Source organism: Hyperoodon ampullatus (assembly GCF_949752795.1).
Source record: "Hyperoodon ampullatus genome assembly, chromosome: 2".
Taxonomy (NCBI): Eukaryota; Metazoa; Chordata; class Mammalia; order Artiodactyla; family Ziphiidae; genus Hyperoodon; species Hyperoodon ampullatus.
The window spans coordinates 100,395,885-100,415,806 of record NC_136915.1 but is presented as its reverse complement, the minus strand read 5'-3'; the positions used below and the strand labels follow the sequence as shown (position 1 = coordinate 100,415,806).

At 36.6% G+C, this 19,922-nt stretch overlaps 1 protein-coding gene across 2 annotated transcripts in view; it reads right to left on the bottom strand.

The window, feature by feature from the left end:
* The window catches only part of CAPZA1 (capping actin protein of muscle Z-line subunit alpha 1), a gene marked incomplete at both ends in the record, with an annotated part of 45,927 nt that overhangs the window by 20,569 nt on the left and 5,436 nt on the right, over positions 1 to 19,922 (bottom strand). For both annotated transcript variants that reach the window (XM_079698672.1, XM_079698671.1), the window contains one exon: positions 2,537 to 2,600. In XM_079698672.1, coding sequence (XP_079554798.1) covers positions 2,537 to 2,600 — 64 coding nt within the window. The remainder of the gene's footprint in view (positions 1 to 2,536; positions 2,601 to 19,922) is intronic.

The window sequence follows — 19,922 nt, the reverse complement described above, 5'->3', positions numbered from 1 at the left end:
GTGTCATTTAAAGCTTCTGTTTCCTTATTAATTTTCTGTCTGGATGATCTGTCCATCAGTGTAAGTGAGGTGTTAAAGTCCCCCACTGTTACTGTGTTACTGTCAATTTCCTAATTTATAGCTGTTAGCATTTGCCTTAGGTATTGAGGTGTTCCTATGTTGGGTGTATATATAATTGTTATATCTTCTTCTCGGATTGATCCCTTGATCATTATGTAGTGTCCTTCCTCGTCTCTTGTAACATTCTTTATTTTAAAATATATTTTATCTGATATGAGTATTGCTACTCCAGCTTTTGATTTCCATTTGCATGGAATATCTTTTTCCACCCCCTCACTTTCAGTCTGTATACAGTGTCCCTAGGTCTGAAGTGGGTCTCTTGTAGACAGCATATATTTAGGTCTTGTTTTTGTATCCATTCAGCGAGCCTGTGTCTTTTGGCTGGAGCATTTAATCCATTCACGTTTAAAGTAATTATCAATATGTATGTTCCTATTACCATTTTCTTACTGTTATAGGTTTGTTTTTGTAGGTCCTTTTCTTCTCTTGTGTTTCTCACTTAGAGAAGTTTATTTAGCATTTGTTGTAGAGCTGGTTTGGTGGTGCTGAGGTCTCTTAGCTTTTGCTTGTCTGTAAAGCTTTTGATTTCTCCGTCAAATGTGAATGAGATCCTTGCTGGGTAGATTAATCCCTTTCATCTCTTTAAGTATATCATGCCACTCCCTTCTGGCTTGTAGAGTTTGTGCTGAGAAATCAGCTTTTAACCTTATGGGAGTTCCCTTGCATGTTATTTGTTGTTTTTCCCTTGTTGCTTTCAATAATTTTTCTTTGTCTTTAATTTTTGTCAATTTGATTACTATGTGTCTCGGTGTGTTTCTCCTTGGGTTTATCCTGCCTGGAACTCTCTGCACTTTTTGGACTTGGGTGGCTATTTCCCTTCCCATGTTAGGGAATTTTTCGACTATAATCTCTTCAAATATATTTTCAGGTCCTTTCTCTCTCTCTTATCCTTCTGGGACCCCTATAATGCAAACGTTGTTGCGTTTAATACTGTCCCAGAGGTCTCTTAGGCTGTCTTCATTTCTTTTCATTCTTTTTTTTTTTTTTGTGGTACGCAGGCCTCTCACTGTTGTGGCCTCTGCCGTTGTGGAGCACAGGCTCCGGATGCGCGGGCTCAGCAGCCATGGCTCACGGGCCCAGCCGCTCCGCGGCATGTGGGGTCTTCCCGGACCGGGGCACAAACCTGTGTCCCCTGCATTAGCAGGCAGACTCTCAACCACTGTGCCACCAGGGAAGCCCCATTCTTTTTATTTATTCTGTCCTGCAGCAGTGAATTCCACCATTCTGTCTTCCAGGTCACTTATCCGTTCTTCTGCCTCAGTTATTCTGCTACTGATTCTTTCTAGTGTAGTTTTCATTTCAGTTATTGTATTGTTCATCTCTGTTTGTTTGTTCTTTAATTCTTCTAGGTCTTTGTTAAACATTTCTTGCATCTTCTCGATCTTTGTCCCCATTCTTTTTCCGAGGTCCTGGATCATCTTCACTATCATTATTCTAAATTCTTTTTCTGTAAGGTTGCCTATCTCCACTTCATTTAGTTGTTTTTCTGGGGTTTTATCTTGTTCCCTCATCTGGTACGAAGTCCTCTGCCCTTTCATTTTGTCTGTGTTTCTGTGAATATGGTTTTCCTTCCACAGGCTGCAGAATTGTAGTCTATACATGTTATTATATGATATTTTAAGCAGGTAACCTTCTAATGTAAAACTAGAATTTCAAAATAAATGTTTGTTAAAATGAACCAAGATGCACAAAGATTATGATTTTACTTAAGGGGAACTTTAAGATGAATTAATTTATAACTTAAAATGGGATTATGATGATTGATATTAACGCAACGTTATAATGCCTCATTCACATTTTTCATTCTGTAAGTTGTGTTAACATAGTAAATAGAATGGAAGATTGTAAATATATAGGAATAGTGGTTCCCAAATTGGCTGTGACTCAGAATCACCTGGACAACTTGATAAAACAGATTGATAAAACAGATTGCCCATTCTACCCCAGATCTAACGAATGAGAATCTTTAGAGGATAACGTTGGAATCTGTATATTTAACAAGCTTCCCAGATACAGTCAGTTCAGCCCCAGCTGCTCTAGAAAATGTCCTATGCTATGGCACTTCCTGAGTAAAAGCACTGAAGAGACTTAAGCTATATTTTATAATGATATAAAACAATTAAACATTATTTCTACATTTATCAGTATTAAATTACTTTAAATCTTTTCTCACATAAGATAGGTACCCTAATGTATGGGTTAAGAGCATGCTTTTGACTCAGACCTGGGTTTGAATCCTTGCTCTGACACTTACCAGCTGGGTGATGTGGGATAAATTATTTTAACCTTTTTGAATTTTGATTTCCTTAGCTATAGCTATAATGTTATAAGGATTAAAAGAGATAGCAAACACTCAATAAGTGCTCGTATGTGATTAAGGAGGGTTTAAAATAACTAAGTACGAATCTTTACTCACCATTGAACACTTCATTAAATTCCCCTGGGGGTGCGTGAGTGATGAATTTAGCAGCTATGCGTACCTAAACAGAAATAAAATTTTTAGTAAAAGAATTATGAAGAGTAGCATATAAGAGGGGAAGGAGAAGAGTAGCATATAAGAGGGGAAGGAATTAGCAGATAACAAAATTTTTATCATATCCCTTAAAATATAATTTCCTGTTTAAACCTTACTGTTTAGGAGCCTTCAGATTTTCTTCTCACAAAACATCTCAAAGTGTTTATTATCAATACAGATTTGTTCTAATTTGGGGATATACATGCTGCTTTAATTTTGAATTTTTCTTTTTAAAAAGCTAAATAATCAATTTTTGGTCAAAATATACTGCAGTCACAAAAAGAGAAAGCTATGATACTATTTCATTTATGGACACTTCAGCAAAACTAAATAAAATATTAACTAATTGGTATTATGCCAATTTGTGTTTATCCCAATGCAAGAATGATTCAATACTAATAAATCAATGTAACTTACAAATTAAAAGCAAAACCTTGTGATCATGCTGGAAAAAAAGACAAAATTCAACACCCATCCAAATATCATAAAACAACAACAAAACTACTAGTTTTTAGTATAATAAACTTCCTTAACTTTATAAAGGGTTATCTACTAAAATTTTATGGCTTATTCAATAATGATGAAACATGAGCAGTGTCACTAATTTTAAAAGCAAGACAAAGATGACTCCTGTCACCTAAACTATTCAACACTGTACTAAAGGTCCTAAAAATGCCATGGAAAATATTTCTTTTGTTATTCATTCTAATTCCCTCTCCTGCCCACTACTGTCAATCTGTTTCTGGGTCTCTGATTAGAGATGTATGCTGAAATGTTATTATCTAACCTGCATAATTAATTTTTCCTCCTATGTTTTATCTTTTTTGTCATTTTATGCCTTGTGTAGGGAGAATTTCTCAGCTCCATTTTTCAACTCACTAACATGCTCTTCAGCTGTGCCCATTTTGTTTTCAGACAATTATTTTAACTGTTCTATTTTTAATTTCCAAGACTTTATTTCTTGTGTGTGCAATAATCTCTTCAGTCTCCTTGTGGTTATTAACTATACTTATTTTAAAGTCTTGTTTTATTGACTGTTTCTTAAGAATTTAGATATACTGTTTGTCGAGTTTGGTGCCTCTCTTTCATGGTACTGGTTTTCCACAAATGTTTGTTGCTCCTCTTTGAATTTAATTTAGTTTGCCTGTTCTGTTTACTTGTAGCTTGTCTCCTTGATTGTAGGGGAGGGAAAGAGTAGACTTGCTGTTGAGAATGTATGAGCTGATTACCTTCTGAGTGAGCCTCCTAAGGCCACAGGCTCCTTGGGGCACTGCCCTGCCTCTCTGCTCCCAGTGCTCATTCTCATTGCTATATTCTGAGGACAAATGCTATTCCTCTGCAGCTTAGCCCAGATGGGAATGAAAGGAGGAGCCAAGTGGTCTAGTAAGTTTAGAGAACAATTTCCCAACTAATCCACTCTAAGACTGTTCTGAGTTCTTCCCTTCTTGCTCCTTAAATAGATGTCCTCCCATGACACTACTTAAACTATTACTAATTTATTTCTCTTCTCATTCCACTTTTTCCTACTTTTTCATTTTAAAAGTTTTGGCATAAAAGGTAAGGTAAAACCATGTACTCAGTCTGCCATATAAATCAGTCTCTCATCTCTCATAAAGTAAAATATGAAATACAAAGAATATACAAACCTAATTAAAGAAAAAAAACAATTTGGAGTATCATTTAGCTATATCTGTATCTCTATATATGTAATAATGATGTTAGCAATGATAATAGGACTGACCTCAAATGGGTCTCTCAGTATAATTCTAACACACTATGAGAGAAAGGACATTGAAAATTCCCTAATATCTGACGTGATGAGTAAAAAGATGATCAAATCACTGATGAGGGGCAAAGAGGAACATGGTATATCTGACAATAAGGTGAGCTCTACTTTCCAGATAGGCATCCTCTGTTGACTTCTTCCATTTCCTTCAAACAATTTTAAGTTCTTATTGACCCAGTCAAATTAAGGTTATCATCAAAGTCAAACCATTCTTAAGGGGGAAAAAAAAAGACTTTTAAGAATCTTTGGAAAATAAAGCTGGGATTGAGAAGAGAATTAGAAAAAGATGGAAATACTTTACAACTTTAGAATCCCTAGGTTTATATGGAAAATCTCATGTGACTTTGTTCTGATTCTAAAAAGAGTAAAAGAAAAGCTGCTCCATAGCCAAACTTATCTTTTAAGTCAAGAAAGGCTTACTGATTCATGGATCAAGGCAGAATGGAAAACCTGGATTCTAATTACTGGCTCTGTTGGTCCATTAACTAACTAGATTTGTGATTCTGGAAACATTGCTAACCTTTTTTGGTTCTGAGTTTCCTCATAATAATCCTACTCCTAAAAGAGATTAGGAGATCTGCAAAATTTCTTTGAGCTATAAAATTCTATATGACTTCTTAAGACTTAGAAGACAAAATTTTTATGTGGACCATGTGGAAGCAGGTATGAGGGATCTATATCACAAACACCTTAGGATATTCTTATGCACATACAGTTTGAGAACCCTAATGTGACAGGGTAATTGTCGATAATATATTATTTTTCTGCGATGAAAACTGGTGGAGATTAAGAGGAAATATTCCATAAAGCTCTTAAATTAACTGAGCAACAAAAATAAAACAAGGGGTTCTAATTAGGAAGTAAGAAATGCTGCTCAACTCATGAGAATTATATTACACAGGACTAATAGTTCCAATATGGATTTCCAACTGTGTATATCTACTTTGGCATGTACACTTAATCATATTACTGTACTTGTCAACTGTTGGTGTCAATCACTTATTTAAGAAATTAGCAAACCTATTTTGAATAACAAACCTTTTTTTTAGTCTATTTGTGGCAAGTCTGTTGAGCAGCTATGGTCTATCCCACTTTCTGTCAAGGTGTATGTCCCATAATCCTTACATAATTATGAAATTCCCCTTGGTCAAGCAAAATTAAGTGTGTGTAGTTCAAAAATATATTCATATACTACCCCAAAAGCAACTTCCCTTAAAAGAAAAAAGCCACAGCCATATTTTCCATACTACTTATTAATGTCTGAATGCATAAAAGTTGCCAAATTGTAAATTCAAGTTACTAATATTTCTGAAGCTATCCACGAATTTTCAAAAGTTATAAAATCTGATGGAGTTTCCATAATTGAAAAACAGTCATTTGGATAATGGATGAAATGACTCTGCATGTAAAAAAGTAGCAGTTCATCCATTCAGCAAACATTTACCGAGCAGCTAGGAAGAGAAGAGTCAGTAAATAAAGATTAAATACTGAATAAGACATTGTCACTATTCTCAAAGGATCTGTCACCTAGATAGTAATATAGAAAACATTAAAAGGCACAATGAGGCACAAAGGAAGGTGCAATCAACTCTACATATGTATATAAGGAGGGGCTGGGGTGACCTTCAAAGGCAGTGATGTTTGAGCTGGATTGGAGGATGAGTAGATACCAAGGACAGCATTCCCCGTGGAGGGAACAATATGTACAAACTAAGACAACACAGCATAACAGACTGAATGCAGATATTTAAAAGATGTGCATAATGTAAAACAATGCTACTTTTTCTACTGATTCTTTCTGCATTTTCAAAAAAAAGTTTAAAAAAAAACCCACAAAATACTAATCATTTATGTTAATATGCAATAAATTTATCATTATATTAAAATGAATTGTTTTAAAAATCTGGAAGTTTTAATATCTAATACAATACATATAAGCCACATAAATAAAAACTCAATTTCTTGGCATTCCCTGGCAGTCCAGTGGTTAGGACTCCGTGCTTCCACTGCAGGGGGCAGGGGTTCAATCCCTGGTCAGGGAACTAAGATCTCACATGCCACATGGTGCAGCCAAAAAAAAAGAAAACAAAAAACCCAACCAACCAACAAACAAAAACCAAAACTCAACTTCTATGAAAAAACTAAGTAGAAAAGATAAATGCACCTCTATATTCATTGAAGCATTATTTACAATAGCCAAGATATGGAAATAACCTAGATGAATGGATAATGATGTGATGTGGTGTGTGTGTGTGTACACATATATATGCAATGGAGTATTAGCCATAAAAAAGAATGAAAACTTGCCATTTGCAACAACATGAATGGACCTAGAGGGTATTATGCTAAGTGAAATAAGTCAGACAAAGAAAGACAAATACTATATAATTTCACTCATATGTGGAACCTAAAAAACAAATCAGAAAGAGTAACAGATACAGAGAACAAACAGGTGGTTGTCAGAAGGGAGGGGGTGGGGGGAGGAAAGAAATAGGTGAGGGAGATTAAGAGGTACAATTTCCAGTTTCAAAATAAATGAGTGACTGGTATGAAAGGTACAGTGTGGGCAATATAATCAATAACTATTAAGGGTTATAGTTCATGCAATCTTTATATGGTGACATACCATAACTAGATTTATTGTGGTAATCATTTTGAAATGTATAGAAATATCAAACCACTACACTGTATAACACGAACTAACATAGTGTTGTAGGTTAATTATACTTCAAAAACAAACTCATAGAAAAAGAATTCAGATTTGTGGTTACCAGAGACACGGGTGGGGAGAGAGGGTCAAAAGGTACAAACTTCCAGTTATAAGATAAATAAATACTAGGGATGTAATGTACAAAATGATAAACAGTTAACACTGCTGTATTTTATATATGAAAGCTGTTGAGAGAGTAGGTCCTATGAGTTCTCACCGTAAGCAAACTTTTTTTTTTAACTATTTCTTTACTTTTGTATCTATGAGATGATGGATGTTCACTAAACTTACTGTGATAATCATTTCAAGATGTATGTAAGTCAAATCATATGCTGTACACCTTAAACTTATAGTGCTGTATGTCAATTATATGTCAATAAAACGGGGGGAAAAAACAACCAGATTTCTAAGAGTGTAAATGGGCCCTGAAAGCGGAAGAGTTTGAGAAGTGTTCTATCTGTTAACATGGGTTGATATTTATCATGCTGTTGAGTGAAAAGGGCTACAAAATGATGTATTCCTGTTTTTTTTTTTAAGTATATATATTTACATATATGTATAGCTACTAACTTTTAACTGGGACTACCACTGATAGTAGTATTACAAAAGATACTTTTCATCTATTTTTTGGCTTATCTCTATGTTCAAAAAGTTGTACAAGGAATATAAATTATTTGTATGAAAAATTTTTTAAAAATTTTTTACAAAGCAGAAAAGGGGCATGCCAACATTCCCCATACAATAAATAATTTTTAGAAAATTATCTGAGAATATCAAGAACCAGAGAAATGTCCAATTAAAGAAACCAAAACATCTAGTTTTTAATGAAAGTGGGGAGATTTGAAGATATATCCACTTGGCAAGGGTGAAGTTCTAAATGAGCAGTTAAAAGAAATGTAGACATCATTAGATGCCAACATGGGGTCCTAAAACACTGTCATGGTTGGACTTCCCTGGTGGCACAGTGGTTAAGAATCTGCCTGCCAATGCAGGGGACATGGGTTCGATCCCTGGTCCAGGAAGATCCCACATGCTGTGGAGCAACTAAACCCCTGCACCATGACTACCAAGCCCACATGCCGCAACTACTGAAGCCCATGCGCCTAGAGCCCATGCTCTGCAACAAGAGAAGCCGCTGCAGGGAGAAGCCCGCGCATGGTGACGAAGATCCAACGCAGCCAGAAATAAAAACAAACCAAAAAAAAAAAAAACCACTGTCATGGTCAACAGTCCCCATGTTACCTTCTGAGAGTTAGTAAAAAAGATGGATTACAGTCGACCCTCTGTATTTATGGGTTCTGCATCCAAGGATCGAAGATATCCAGAGGAAAAAAAAATTTCATAAAGTTCTAAAAGTCAAAACTTGAATCTGCCATACACTAGCAACTATTTACATAGCATTTACATTGTATTAGGCATTACAAGTAATCTAGAGATGATTTAAAATATAGGGCAGGATGTGCGTAAGTTATACGCAAATACTGTACCATTTTACGTAAGGGACTTGAGCATCCTCAGATTTTGACATCTTCGGGGGTCCCTGAACCAATCCCCCTCCATGGGACGACCATACTTAGTATTAGATAAACATCTGACAGTCTTTGAAGACAGGCTTTGAAGTGTTAAGTTGATTTGTCACTATAATAATACCATAAAAATACCCTGAAGGAATACCTGTAATAGAAATCGTAATGATATATTTATATAATCACTTTAAAATCTAAAGTGTGCTCCACGGTCTCTTTTACAATTTGGTTCACCCTCTCTCATTCTCCTACTGTTTAGCTCCTAGACCTATAGCTACACTCCCACCTCAGGGCTACTGCAATTTTTATTCCTTTTGCCAGAAATGCTCTTCTATCAGAGTTCACTTCCCTCTTCATTCAAGTCTCGGTTCAAATATCACCTACTAAAGTACCCTTCTCTGACTTCCTGACTTCTATAAATTAGCTACTGTACCCTCCACACCCTTCATAATTCTTGCCCCTTACCTGCTTTAAATTTCTTCAAGGAACTTGCTACCACTGAACATATACTTATTTTTACTGCTCAACACCTCCAAAAGAATTCCAAGAGCACAGAGCAGGGGTCTGCAAACTGCTAAAGTAAAGGGCCAGACAGTAAATATTTTAGGGCTGTGTGGGCCACATGATCTCTGTCCCAACTGTAAACTAATGAGCATAATTGTGTTCCAGTAAGACTTTGTTTTTTAACTGAGGTACAATTGACAAGTAAAGTTATAAGATATTTAAAGTGTACGATGTGATGATTTTGATATACATACACTTATACAGTGTGAAAGGATTACTCTCATTGAGTTAATTAACACACTAGAGACTGCAATTTGTATTTCATGTAATTTTCACATCATGAAATATTCTTCTTTTGATTTTTTTTCTAACCATTCAAAATATATTAGCTGTTAGGCCATATAAAAACAGGCAGTGGACCAGATCTGCCAATTCCTAGCATACAGCATAAGAACTTGTTATGTTCATTGTTGTATACCTAGGACTGAGACCTGGCACAAGCTAGGAATGTAAATGAATGAATACTATTTTATTGTTTACAAAACTCTCTCATAACCTCTCTTTTGATCTTAAAACAGCCTGTTAAAAATAGGCAGGGAAGAGACTATTATCCCCACTGTAAATGAAGGAACAGGTTCAGAAGTGCCTTGTCCAAGGTCACATACGTACAAAGGGGCGGCACTGAACTAGACAATCATCTATACTATGCAGTACTAATAGGTATTAAAATTCAGGAGGATTATCTATAGTGTGATCTGATGGATTTGGCCTAGCCCTTTTACAGTTTTGTTTTTAAACCAGGAATTGAGACAAAGCATTCCTTGTGAAAGCTGCAACTGTCACAAAGTTGGGAGGGGTAAATCAAATGATAAATAATAACTAAAAGTCAAAATTTTATCATCCAGCTTCAAAACTGGGTCAAAACTAACAAGATGAAATTTAACAGAGGTAAACAAAATCACTGGCACAAGCAAAAGGGGAAAGAGAAATGGCTAAGCAGCTAGTGATTGCAAAAATATTTTTGCTGCAATACAAATGAGGGATGACACAGTAACAGTAATTTAGTCAATCATTCTCAAGATTGGGATGGGGAAAGAAAGGTGACAGCAGGTATATCCCATGGAGGGGAGGCACGTAATCCCCCTCCTAATTGAGAATCACTTATATGGACGTTTTAGTTGAACAAAAACTTCACTCTGCTTAAAAAAAAAAAAGTCCCTATTTCATAAAGTAACAGGTTCACTGTACATAACATTCATTAATATGATAGTGTCTGCGGTAAAGGGTATAACTCCATGTATATTTTAAAGGGGGAGTAACTCAAGCCTCATACACAATTCTACCCCTTCATATATTTAAATATTCCCAAAACGTTAATTTCATGGAAGGCACTGTATTGTTTCTAACCTAAATAGGGGCAATTTAAAGTCTATAAGTATCAATGAAAGATAAGTTTTCTTAGATTTCAGTTTCTTCCCATTTTTCTTATCCTCTTACCTCTCCAAAAAGGAAAATAAAGTAAAATACTCAATTCTTACAATATTCAAAATTTCATTTTTATATTACTAATATCTGTACTGAAGTTTAAAAATGAAACTGAGAAGTAATATATCCCATTGTTCCCTAGAAACTGCTTAATTTTGTAAATTTTATTAAGAAAGTTTAGAAAATGTAGTAGAAAAATAAATTTACAAAATTTTTATAAAACTCAAATCTTTTTTTTTTTTTGTCATGCAGCTGCGCCATGCAGCTTGTGGGATCTTAGTTCCCCGACCAGGGATTGAACCCAGGCCCTAGGCAATGAAAGCACCGAATCCTAACCTCTGGACCGCCGGGGAATTCCTTTAAATAATCTTTTAATAACAGACCCCACACATTTCAATATTACATCTATTCATAACTACCTTTTAAAGTAGTTTCCTTAACAAAAGAATTTGAAGTTGAATATTTAACAACTGCAGCTCTTTGTGAATGCTCGGTAGATAATTCCAGACAGGCAAGGAAGAAATCTTTCACTAGATAATATCCATATTCCAATTATCAGCAAGGCCCAGGTCAGTTTATACTGCCCAAATTTTGTATACTTCATGAGCCAAATCTCTGCCAGCAAGGTATCTATGAAAATCTTTATCTCCCTCATTAGTGTATTAAAGACTTCACTTCTGGGCCTTTACTCACACTGTCCTTGAGTTTGTGCCTCTCTCATCTTTGCCTGTCTAAATCACTCCTATTTTCCAAGGTTGGGGAATCTGTTTCTTTCAAAGATATATTCCCCATTACTTAAAGTCTCAAGAATCCTCTGTTACTTCTACCATACTTTGAACATTTATCATAGCACCTAAAATATAACTGCTATTGACAATTAGTTCTATAGGTACCATTCTGTTCCCAAAGACTTAAGTTTTCTTTGGGCAAACTGCCTTGCTTTCTTTTTCTATCCTATACAGGGTCTAGCAAAGTAAACGGCACATAGGCAATTAGTAAATGTTTACAAAATCCCTTTTGAATAAAATGACACTAAGGAAGTGTGCTTAGCTTTTAAGATTATTATGAGGTACTATGGCAAAATGGAAAGATAAAGACTCTGGAGTTGGACAGGCCTGGATTTGAATTTCAGTCTATTAATCTCTTTGAATCACAGCCTCTCCCTAAAGTGGGATACTATCTACTTCTTAGAATTGCTGTGAGGGTTAAATAAGATAATATATGTCAAGTCTTTGGCAAAATATTTAAAATATAATATGGAGGCTCAGTAAATGTCAGTTATTATTAAGCGGTCACAGCAAGGTAATTGCTGCTTTAAATTATTAAACTGAACAAAGCCTTCAAATTATTGAGAAAATAATTCCTCCCTTCCAGAAGTTCTTTGGGTCCTAGTCACCTAATATTCTCCATCATTACAATCTTCATCAATAACTATAAACATCAACAACTTTTTTTGACCAAAAAAAGTTTTTAAAAGTGACTCTACTCTGCTTCCCTTTATTTTTTTTATTTTTATTTTTAAAATATTTATTTATTTTGGCTGTGCCAGGTCTTAGCTGTGGCATGCGGGATCTTTAGTTGCCATGCAGACTTCTTAGTTGCAGCGTGCATGCAGGATCTAGCTCCTGACCAGGGATCAAACCCGGGCTCCCTGCATCGGGAGTGCAGAATCTTACCCACTGGACCACCGGGGAAGTCCCTCTGCTTCCCTTTAAATTGATAATACATCTTTTCAAAGTTTACTCATGTTTTCAACTAGGCTATACTTCAAAAAAAAGTAGTAAATTGTGCTTTCATAAATATTTATTTTACTTATTTTTATTCTACATCATTCCAGAAGTATTCAAGGATAAGCAGTTGCATTCCTCCTCCAGAAAGAGATAATACCTTATTCTTATCCTGGTAAGAAAGTTCTATTTGCATGGAATTCAATGTTATTTCTTAAGACAGTTTTTCCTATTTGAAGATATTTAGGATGTTACTGCTGTTGTTATTATTATTATTATTTTGTATTTTAAGACTATTTTTTCTAAGAGCAGTTTTAGGTTCACAACAACATTGAGAGGAACATACAGAAATTTCCCATATACTCTGTCCCCCCATGTGCAGTCTCCCCCATTATTAAAATCCCCACCAGAGCGGTACATTCGTTACAATTGATGAACTTACACTGACACATCTTTATCATCCAAAGCCTATAACTTACATTAGGGTTCACTCTTTGTGGTGCACACGCTATGGATTTGGACAAATGTATGACATGTATCCACCATTATAGTACCATAGAGTATTTTCACTGTCCTAAAAAACCTCTGTGCTTTGCCCATTCATCTCTCTCTCCCCCTAGGATGCTATTTGTTTGTTTGTTTGTTTTAAAATACATCTTGCCTCAATGTAGTTCATTTTTTTGGTCTGCTTCTAAGGCTTTCAGTATATCAACAATAAACTGCCTGGGGTAATAATTTAATAGATGGTTCCAAGCTGCTGACATGCATGTATTTCAGTATCAAACTAGCTCTAGAATTCCAGTTTCAGTGCCTTTATCAAACAAAATCCCTGCTGGCAGAGAGTTCCCAGAGGCTAGTGAGAATTTAATTTGGGGCTATAATTTCAGAAAAAAATACATTTTCAGTGATCTCCAAGGCCATATGGAATAAAAGGTTTCACTTAATAAACTTATTGTTAGCTATGTTTTTTTAAATTCCAAATAAGCTAAATATTATTTTCCCAGTTTAGACCTGGAGATATTACAAAGATTCAGAATGCAATTAGGGGACTTCCCTGGTGGTCCAGTGGTTAAGACTCTGTGCTCTCACTGCCAGGGGCCAGGGTTCAATGCCTGGTCAGGGAAACTAAGATCTTGCAAGCCGTGTGGCATGGCCAAAAAAATAAAATTTTAGATGTATATATTGATAGTTTATTTTGATTTATCATTATCAGTAAGGCCTAAGGTTTAAAAAGCATAGATATGTCTAAATTAGAATGAACATTATAAAAAAGATGGCGACACTTTCAAGTAATTTGTTTTATGTATACTCTTTTAAAAGCCATTTCAAGTATTTCTTAGAAACTGTTCTATTAGTAACCACTATACACAAACAGGTAGTGAAGGCAGGCAAGTTTAAGTAGAGCAATTTCATTTTAAAAAAGTCTACCAATGCTAAAGAAAACAGCTTGAAGATTTATTAAAGTAATAATATAACACACATGGAGTGCCAAAGACTTTCTCCTTGTCCAAACTTTAGTCAGGCTTCTCTGAGCCCTCTTCTCAGTTAGGTCTTTATCTTGGCCCCATCCTGCCTATGGCCTGCCTAGCCCAGTCTTAGCAAGAATCCTGCTCTCAGTTTAAAGAGAATTCCCCCACTCTTGATATCTGTTGAAGTTCCTTGTCCCCAACCTTTGATGTATAAGTCCTCTATCTTCTGTTAGCAAGAATCCTTCTACCCTTGATGTCTCCTGTTAGTAATTTTCCACCTACTGACCCGCTCACTTGCTTGTTGGCTATTCATGCCCAGCAGTCTTTGCTTATTTGGACCTGAACTCAATCTCTCTCCCCTAATACAAAAGTATTGAATAAAGTCTTCTTATCGTTTTAACAAGTGTCAGATTAATCTTCTTTAACAGTAGTCAGCATTGTATTTTATGCTGTATAACAGTAGTATAAAAACAACATACTTAACCATGAAATTTACAACATTTAAGAACCAAAAAATAGCTCCTATTTTGTTTTCTAGTTATCTTTCCCAACCATTCCCTTTTAATTTACAACTTCTCTATGCACCGAGTTAGAAGGAAATCATTCCTCAGTCCTCACTCTGGACTATCCTAATATAATACATCCAAAATGTAGGTAAAAAGATTTCCAAGTATATATCTTTAGTGTTCATTTAGAAGTTCAAAGTGACAAAGCCTTAAGTCAAAAAACAAACAAAAAAAGTACTGGCTCAATCTCAGTAAAGATAAAAAAGCTGTCTGATCTTAAATGCAAAACAGCATTGATATACATATGAAAGGAGGGAAAGGACCCTATTTGGCTTAATTAGAGGATTTACCTAAATGTCTAGATCAAGAACTGAGGAAATATAAAAGTCTGAGATATAGTGTTCTAATGGGTTAGAAAAAAAGACTAAAGTGAGTGAAAAGATCACATAAGCGAATTGTTAAAATATACATTCTCACCCCCAATCCTAGGAGCGTGGGCAGATAGGTAAAAAGTTCCAAGCGGCCAGATACAATGACTATTGTTTTGGAAATAATCAGGACCAAATTAAGAAATCAGGGGAAAATCCACCCAAATGCCTTGAGATTCACGTGCCAGAAAGCAACGATGCAAATGCCAAGTCCAAATAGGCAGAGTTCAGCAGTGAGGGCCCATGCTGGCTTGGAAACAGATGCAGTGGGAAGAAGCATTTTGCCTTTAAGATCTGGTGCATATCTGGCACGTTATGGTATTTCTAACTTAAAGGTATATCTTTTTACCAAATTTACTTTTTTTTTTCAAAATCATTGGGAGTCAGATCTGGTTTCACATGCCAGCTTTAGCACTTAATTACTTGGGTCTTAGCTTCTTCATCTGTGAGTATAATACCTGCTCATATATCTAGCACTACTTTAAGAATCCAATGAGGTAACATGAGACGGACTTAGACATAGCAGATACTTAACTTTCTTTCCCTAAGCAAATGCCTAGATGTTATTGAATCTTTGTGTTTACCAATTTGTTCATTCACTCAAAACAAAACAAACTATACTTTATCGGGTCCCAGGCACTGAGGTGAGCTGAGTACTAAAGATAAAGACAAAAAAGGAGAATGGCAGGGACTTCCCTGGTAGTCCAGTGGGTAAGACTCTGAGCTCCCAGTGCAGGGGCCCTGGGTCCGATCCCTGGTCGGGGAACTAGATCCCGCATGCCGCAACTAAGACCCGGTGCGGCCAAAAAAAATAAAAAAGGAGAATGGCAAAAGAAGTAAGCCAACAAATTCCCTTTTGCCTTAAGCCTTGGTTCTGAAGAACAGCTATACAATTAGAACCACCTGGGGAGTCTTAAAATTACTGATGCCTGGGTTCCACCCACAGAGCTTCTGATGTAATAGACCTGGGGTACAGCTTGGGCACCAGAATTTTTTAAAGCTTCCTAGGGTGATTCTCATGTGCTGCCAAGGTTGAAAGCCACTACCTTAAGCTAATACTAAGTGCAAATCTTCACAGTGGATACAAATAACATAAGACAAGCATACAGTCAGCATCCTGGCTTTTCAAATCTTTGTATACTTTACCACTGTTAGCAAAACAACTTTACAAACAATAGCCCTCAGTAAAGATGTGTCAATCATTTAAAAATAACTAATTCAAAGCACCAAAACTGCCAAATGAGTATTATAGACAATATACAACATGGAACTCTTAGGAAGGAGATGGATATGGGTTGGGTTGGTTAAAGACAACTACAGGGAAGGGGATCTAAGCTGGGCTCTACAAAGCGCTTTAAATAGTAGGGAGGTGGGAGAAAGAGGGAGGGCATTACAAATAAGGGAACTGGTAAGAATAAAAAAAGGTAGGGAAGAAACAGTGTTTTGTAAGCAGACCAGTTTGGTAAAAACAGATTTATTTGGAGATAATAAAAGCGAAAGGAAGAGTAAGATGAGTCAGATGGCAGTAGTTACGCTAACAACAATTCTGGTTTTATTCTGTAGGTAATGGAGAACTGCCAAAGCCTTCTGTGTGGGAAGTTCCATTAACAAAAATTAATCTGGAAGTACTGGAGTCCTCAATATGGCTTCACAAAACCTGGAAATTAGTCTGCCCTCTAAGAGTTAGTTAACTATGAAATTAAGAATACTATCCAACATATATACACTACCAAACGTAAAATAGCTAGCTAGTGGGAAGCAGCTGCATAGCACAGGGAGATCAGCTCGGTGCTTTGTGACCACCTAGAGGGGTGGGATAGGGAGGGTGGGAGGGAGGGAGACGCAAGAGGGAAGAGATATGGGAACATATGTATATGTATAACTGATTCACTTTGTTATGAAGCAGAAACTAACACACCATTGTAAAGCACTTATACTCCAATAAAGATGTTAAAAAAAAAAAAAAGAATACTATCCAAGCAAGATTCATTCACTCATTCATTCAACAAATATCTGAAGGCCTACTATGAAGGCACTGTTTTAGGCAATGGTGATTCAACAGTATATGGTCCTTACAGAGCTTACATTATAGTGGGTAGAGAGACAATAGATAAGATTTTTAAAATATTTACTTTATTTATGATCATTTATTTTTGGCTGCATTGGGTCTTTGTTGCTGCGCATGGGCTTTCTCTAGTTGTGGCGAGCGGGGGCTACCCTTCATTGGGGTGCACGGGCTTCTCACTGCGGTGGCTTCTCGTGTTGCAGAGCACGGGCTCTAGGCACGTAGACTTCAGTAGTTGTGGCATGTGGGCTAAGTAGTTGTGGCTCGCAGGTTCTAGAGAGCAGGCTCAGTAGCTGTGATGCACGGGCTTAGTTGCTCCGCGGCATGTGGGATCTTCCCGGACCAGGGCTCAAACCCGTGTCCCCTGCATTGGCAGGTGGATTCTTAACAACTGTGCCACCAGGGAAGTCCAACAATAGATGAGATTAAACAACTAAACTACATGGTATGCTAGCTAGTGATAAATGCTAAGGAGTAATAATAAAGCAGGGAAAGAGGATATAAAATGGTAGATTGGAACTGGACAGGATGATCACAGAGGGCTTCACTGAGAAGGTAATTTCTGATTAAATATCTGAAGGAAGTGAGGGATATAGAAGGAAGAGAACTCCAAAGAACAGATCAAATGCAAAGACCCATTAAGTGAGGATGTGTGGCTAGAGAGGACCAGGGGAGAATAGGTAGGAGATAAGGTCAGAGACATAAGTGGTAAAGAGGTAAATCCCAGATCATGTAGGGACTTGTAGTTAGAGTAAAAACTTTTATTCTGAAAAAGATGGGAAGCCACTGGAGGATTCTGAGCAGAGGAGTGACATATTCTGACTTACATTTTTTAACCAGATCACTCTGGGTGCTTCATTGAGGGCAGACTGCCTATGGAGAGACAAAAGCAGAAGCAGGGAGACCAGAGAGAAGGCCAGTGCAATAATCTACATGGGAAATCATGGTGGCTTCTTCCAGAGTGGTTGAAATAGGGGTATGGTGAGAAACAGCCAAGTTCTAGGTATGTTTTGAAGGCATAGCCTATAGGATTTGCTAATGGACAGTATGTGTATTGTGAGAGAAGCAGGAATCAAAGATGACACTAAACTTTTCGGCCTGAGCAACTAAAGAATGAAGGTGCCATTAACTAAGAGGGTAAAGACTGCAGGAGAAACTGCAATATGCAAATTTTTGATATATAATGACTTCCTTCCAGCCTTGTAAAATTTGTCTGGAGAAAGAAAGTCCACTGCTGTTAAAAGTTAGAAGGTGCGCTACGCAAAGATCTGACTTGGTCTTGGTGTTGGAAATATATCCCTACTATGGAGGAAAACACCATTAAAATGTTACACTGTATAGTTACATCTCTGGTTCTGACTCCATGCTTAAACTGAGAAAATTATAATTTGATTTCCTATGTATCTGATCTACTTGAAAAAAGGAATCTAATCCCTCCTGTATTTATTAAATTAGTTGCTATCCTCCTCTTATACACTAGTTTCATCAGCCTAGCTAATATGAGTTTGTCCCTTACTATCCTGATGAATCAAGCTTCTGAACTTAACAGGCAGAGGATTACGATATGAATGGTGGTTCTCGAGTTGCACAATAATTATTGGGAAGCTTATTAAAAATAGATTCCTGAACACTGGTCCACCCAAATTCTGATTCAGCTGGTCTAGGGAAGAACCCAGAAATCTTGCTTTCGAAAGAAACACATAAGCAATTCTGCTGTAGGCAATAATGTTCTGAGGTTCTTAAGAAGACTAACAGTGCTCTTGACCTTGTCATGAGGACTTTCAAGATCTTTAAACTTCTAAAGTCATGTTTCTCAATACCTTGAGTTTATAACACATTTTATTTATTTATTTTTTATTTATTTTTATTTTTATTTATTTTTTTGGTACACGGGCCTCTCACTGTTGTGGCCTCTCCCATTGCGGAGCACAGGCTCTGGACGCGCAGGCTCAGCGGCCATGGCTCACGGGCCCAGCCGCTCCGCGGCACGTGGGATCTTCCCAGACCAGGGCACGAACCCGTGTCCCCTGCATTGGCAGGGAGACTCTCAACCACTGCGCCACCAGGGAAGCCCCTATAACACATTTTAAATACTAGAATTCTTAGTGGCATATTTGTAGACGCTCAAAAGAGCACTATGCAAATTTGGTAGTAATTTTTTTTCCCCTCGCTGCGGGATCTTAGTTCCCGGACCAGGGATTGAACCCCGGCCTATGGCAGTGAAAATGCAGAGTCCTAATCACTGGACCGCCAGGGCATTCCCCAAATTTGGTAGTAATTATAATGCAGTCATGACCAGAAAACATCAGTATTTCAGTGTCTATACAAGCATCCACATCACTATACCACTAAACTTGACTGCAGTTTAGGATTATGTCATTATTTCAGTAGAATTGTTTGCTATCTCAATTCATTACCTACTATCTACTCAAAGGAATCAAAGTGGGTAAAGGCACAGGTCTGGAAAGTAGATTACCAGCGGATTGCATCTGCTCTACTATTACTAGTTCTGGACACTTGGTTATATATTTTTTAACCTGAAATGTGCCTCAGTTTACTCAACTTAAAATGGGGTAAGCAGCCTATGGGGATATTTTGAGATGAATACATTTTAATGCATAAAGTATCTAGCACATTATAAGGACTTAAATGTAACCTAGATGCAAAACAAAGAATTCACAAGGCAAAGTTCTCTCATGTTCCGATAAACCCACCACCTTTCTTTAGTGCAGCCTGGTATCATGCTGTCTTCCTGTTTATGCATTATATATATAACAACCTATACTTCAAATGATGCACTCAACTGAACATTCCATCTACAGAGACACTGCCCTAACAATATGCATGTGTAGTTATAGCAAAGATAAATTTTACATACTGCTCAAAATTTAGTAGTATGAAGATGGTAAATCAGTGAAAATATAGAAAGAAAAGGGGAGGCTGGAGGCAAAGAGAACAATTAAGAATGTTGTTAAAAATAATCCAAGCATAAGAAAAGGTCCTGTATAAAGAAAATGGTAAAAGGAATGTGGACAGTTTAGACATATTGTTCAATGAAAAGTATACTTACTTATTTGAAAA